The sequence below is a fragment of the Argopecten irradians genome, chromosome 8, assembly GCF_041381155.1.
Source record: "Argopecten irradians isolate NY chromosome 8, Ai_NY, whole genome shotgun sequence".
NCBI lineage: Eukaryota > Metazoa > Mollusca > Bivalvia > Pectinida > Pectinidae > Argopecten > Argopecten irradians.
Window position 1 is genome coordinate 6470196 of NC_091141.1, and position 5309 is coordinate 6475504.

General features: G+C 36.8%; 1 protein-coding gene across 1 annotated transcript; it reads left to right on the forward strand.

Annotated features, from left to right (window-relative positions):
• The first annotated feature begins 2603 nt into the window (after window positions 1-2603).
• Window positions 2604-4057, forward strand: LOC138328756 (galactoside alpha-(1,2)-fucosyltransferase 1-like). Its single transcript, XM_069275505.1, has one exon. It carries the CDS (start codon window positions 2622-2624, stop codon window positions 3990-3992), a length of 1371 nt encoding a protein of 456 aa, XP_069131606.1. The 5' UTR covers window positions 2604-2621; the 3' UTR covers window positions 3993-4057.
• Window positions 4058-5309: the final 1252 nt, after the last annotated feature.

Sequence of the window (5309 nt, forward strand, 5' to 3'; positions counted from 1 at the left end):
GATTTCTTAGGTGTTTAGGTCACCTGACCATAGGTCATAGTGACCTATTGCGATAGTCTTTTGTCCGTCGTCGTGCGTCGTCCGTCAACATTTCCTTGTGAACTCAATAAATATGAGCCGAGCTTAATGCAAGATTTTACGTAGACTAACATTGGAAAGATCTCGGCCGAGTTTTTACGGAAATTTACAGAGTTATTGCTCTTTGCACTATAATTATTATTGTTTTGTATGACTATCATATGGCTAACACAATACAGTGGTTCTTTTAATATTACAAGCGACTATACAGTTGAGTAGCAAGTAACTGTACAAACCTATATTTGCCAAATTTTAAGATGAAATAACGCCACCTCCTGAAAACAATCAACGTTATTCAAGGTAACTGTCACACACAAATACCTAATATTAATACAAAGTAACCAAGCATCATTTCTTTGAAATTTACGCTGCAGGTTGTTGTAAAGTCGAGTGCTAAATCGGATTATTATTTTTCGATACATTGCTTAAGGATTAAAATTTAATATATCCTAGTTTGTATCACCTTCTGTGGTGCATCTACAACATCATCAAAATTATTACTAAGTAGAGGAGTGAGAGGGTCGATATAAACAGTCAGGAAGAATAGTTTTATTGTTCGTTGTGATTTCAGATCATAGGTATTAGTTCAATCCTGTCTCTGCTACAGAGAGGATCGGACTAATACCCTTGGCTAGCGAAGTTGAGATCTAGCCTGCGTCTAATGTTAATCTTATGTTTAGCGTATATTATTACTTGTAAACCGCCACCATTATCTATCCCTCATAAACATACACACGTACGTTTTTTGTGCCTTCAACTTGTATATATTATGTAAAGCTACATAAAGTAGGTCATACGGATGTGGGTCACGCGTAAACCAGAGTAAACTATGCGTGTTTGATGTGTGCTGAACTATCCTACTCGCCACCAGGGAGAAAAAAGCATGCACGACGATCAAGATCTGCTAGTCCCCTTGCACCGTCAATAATGGGTGAATATTTAATACATGTTCTGCATAAGCATATGCTGCTGCATATTTTATATGAGCTTCGGAAGTGTGTGAGATTCACACGGTAAAAGATTTTTCAGGTTACCTGAAAACTCTTTTCCTTTATGAGCCTAATACGCCTCCGTAATGAGCAATAAATTGTTGCATATTTACAGTCAGCGGTGTATAGTTATCAAAGGCTACCCAACTTCATTTTTTCCGATCGATTGAGCAGCATATGTCACGAGCAATTTTGAGCCGCGAATGTACGTGTGTACGTTTTTATACATGCACGTGTGTAAAGTTAATGTTACTATAGAAACGAATCTCATTGGCCAATGCTTCAATACGTAAAATCTGCACATTTTGATGTCGTCACAATGTTTCCATGTGCATTTGCAGTATTTTGTTTAGATGCGTTGCATGCAAATGGATAAGATGTGACAGGACAACAACAGTGTAATATTGATGAAGTCAAACCATAACGACATGTTACTATAGTAGGCTAGCTCAACATTTCAGTCCGGTTCGTGATCTACGGCGACTGTCCGAGATAGCTTATAGCTTTACTCTACATGTACCTAGGTTTGTGTGTTTGAAAATAAAACAAAGCTGAATCCTAAAGTCGTAGCTTTTATGACTATGTTATGGTCTAAGATTTAAGCTGTATAATATAAAAAATTATTTATATTTAATTCGTGTTTTGTGTAGAACTACAATGATTTTTAAGTTATGTTATGTTCTAAGCTTAAAGCTGTATAATATAAAAATTTATTTATATTTAATTCGTGTTTTGTGTAGAACTACAATGATTTTTAAGTTATGTTATGTTCTAAGCTTTAAGCTGTATAATATAAAAATTTATTTATATTTAATTCGTGTTTTGTGTAGAACTACAATCATTTTTAAGTTATGTTATGTTCTAAGCTTTAAGCTGTATAATATAAAAAATTATTTATATTTAATTCGTGTTTTGTGTAGAACTACAATGATTTTTAAGTTATGTTCTAAGCTTTAAGCTGTATAATATAAAAAATTATTTATATTTAATTCGTGTTTTGTGTAGAACTACAATGATTTTTAAGTTATGTTATGTTCTAAGCTTTAAGCTGTATAATATAAAAATTTATTTATATTTAATTCGTGTTTTGTGTAGAACTACAATGATTTTTAAGTTATGTTATGTTCTAAGCTTTAAGCTGTATAATATAAAAAAATTATTTATATTTAATTCGTGTTTTGTGTAGAACTACAATGATTTTTAAGTTATGTTATGTTCTAAGCTGTATAATAGGACAATTATATGGACATATCTCATAATGAGTGAAAGGTTTGGTCATTCAGACTAAGTAAGCGCTTTGTTCAGAAGTCGTTTAATTCATGATCAGTGGAGCAAAAATGTTTTTACAATACATGAACTGATCTATTAACGCTTCAGACAAAAACATAACGGTGCACATAAGAATGTAAAAGGAAAAAGAAATAAGCTTAAATATAAAATAAATTTATTTAAAAAATGCTTCCTATTAATTTGTTTGGAAGATAAACTTTACATCTATACACATCTTCCTTTGTCTTCACAGGAAAACCTCCAGCGATATCAAGTATCCGCCGAATGGCATTCTTTTTTGTCTTTGTTTTTGCCTCGATGATCACTATCCTAACTTATGCTAAAAAGGAAAGTGTTCTAGAGATCTTCTGTCACAACCAGGCGTCTGGTGTGACAGTGACACTCGGAAGCAAAACACCCCCACCGTCAGGTCTGATGGAGCAGACCAAGTCCACTGTAGAGGGCACACCAGGAGAGACAACACGGGACACTGGCGCAGATGGATATCAAGGCGATGATCTTGTCGAAACCTTTAAATCAAACTCGCCACAAGATTACTATTATATTTCTTATAAGCTTCCAACCTTTCAAAAAGGAAATTTAAGACACATAACTTCAGATCTGCATAAAGAAAGTGTTGGTCATAACAGAACGAGCATAGGTGTAAACCTTGAGGCAAAACATGAAAATGCCCTTGGTTCTGCATATGAACATAAAACAGATCATCAAGATTCAAACATAACCACGTTAGATGATTCCGATTTCGAAGAAACATATGTCAGACAATTCCTTCTTCCAAACTTTTCTAGAGGAAGGCTTGGTAATATCATGTTCATATATGCATCATGTTATAGCATTGCCCTCCAAAATAACCGTAGCTTATTGCTATCGTCAAGGGACCAAATCTATCATCCATTTGTCAAAATATCCGTTCATCCAGCACCGCCACGTCAAAGACGACAATGTATGCGCAAGCTGGTGAAAGTGACAGAAAGTAAGCCCAGAGCGTTTGAGCAATTTGATTTACACGACACAAATGCTTCATGTATACAAATCGACGGTTTTCTTCAGTCTTGGAAATATTTTAAAGACGAGTTTGACGACATCCGAAATCAATTTACTTGGAGAACGTCCATAAAAGAAAAAGCAATCAGAAATATTGAAATTCTCAAGCATCGAACATGGCCGGATAGATCATCTAAAGTTACAACTGTAGGTATCCATGTTCGTCGGGGAGATTATGTCAGGGAACATCGGCCATTGGCAGATCGAGAATACTATGAGATTGCAAAACAATATTTTCTAACAAGGTTTTCAAATGTTCTTTTCATTGTAACAACATCACCTAATATTGAAGATTGGAGATGGTGCCTGGACAACATACAAAACGGAAGTGGTGTGACGGTGCTATCTAGTTCAAAAGATCCTTATGTCGACATGGCATTGCTTTCATTAACTGATCACTTGATTATTTCGACTGGGACGTTTGGATGGTGGGCTGGGTTTTTGAATAAAGGGACAGTACTCCATTTTGATTGGATTCCAGTGAATCACAGGAAAATGACTCGAGACGATTACATTCTACCTTATTGGGTTGGGATAAAAGCTGTCATAATCAATCAAAACGATACGTCTGTTTTTCGTACCATTACGTGATAAATCAGGCTTAAGTATTAGGGATGTGCCAGTCTTCCACGGCTAATAGGAAAGACTGAGCAAAATAGCTTATACAAACTTATTTCATATACAATAAAAAATCAATTACCGTATATGCGATTATTTCGCGGGATAATACTTTAGTTCCAAAATTGTAAGACTTGCATTTCAACCGACTACACAAAAAATAGTTCCACAATGACACAATCTTTTTCATGCCATTGATGCAATTTTTCAAGCATTTCATTTTCTGAAATATAATTTAAAGATTTTCATTTGATTCAAATTGTTAGCTTATCCGGTGAGTTTATGTCATGCCGTGGCGTCCGTCGTCGCTACTAGTCTTATCACAGAGTTCATCATGGATTGTAACCAAATGTTGCTACAAACACCCTTGGGGGTTGGGGAACAGAGTTTGTATAATTTTTGGCTCTCCGTGGGCTGCAGGGGCGGGGCCCAATAAGGAAAATAGAGGTAAATACTTGAAATCGCTACTTGTCCTAGAGTTCTACATGGATTGTAACCAAATTAGGCCATAAACATCCTTTGGGAAAGGAAACAGAGTTGGTGTAAATTTTGGTTCGAACCCTCTGGGGACAGGAGGGGCGGGGACAGAGAGGGGAAATAGAGGTAAATCCGTTAAATCGCTCCAGGAGCAATATAAGCGGGGCTCAATAGGAAAATTAAAGATAAATGCATAAATGCCTTCAGGAAAGAATCAAAGAACCTGTACTCAGAACATTTTTGGCATTACACACTAGGTGATAGATACAGGCCCTCTGGGCCTCTTGTTTATATTGAAGAAACAATAGGCCAAATCTGATGGGCATTAACACTACTTGCAGAAGTCGGTGTTCCGGTGTATGTAATCTTGCCTGTGAACCGACTGAGTTTACACAAGTGTAAACGATTTCACAGTTGGTAAGGCTATATAGCAAAGAGAAAACGGAAATGCAAATATTTATTAGCTCACCTGGTCCAAAGGACCGAGGTGAGCTTATGGGATACCGCAGCGTCCGGCGTCCGTCGTCCGTCGTCCGTCGTCCGTCGTCCGTCGTCCGTCAACAATCGACTTCTTCTCCATAACCGCTGGTCGGATTTCAATAAAATTTGACTGGTAGCATCCTTATGGGCTACTAACTGAAAATTGTACAAATGATGGGGCTGACCCCCCGGGGGCCTGAGGGGCGGGGCCAAAAGGGGTCAATTTGGCTATTTCCATATAATTGACTTCTTCTCTGCAACTAAGTATGGTATAGCACCCATAATGCAATGGTAGCATCCTTATAGGGTGGGGATTCAAAATTGTGCAAATGA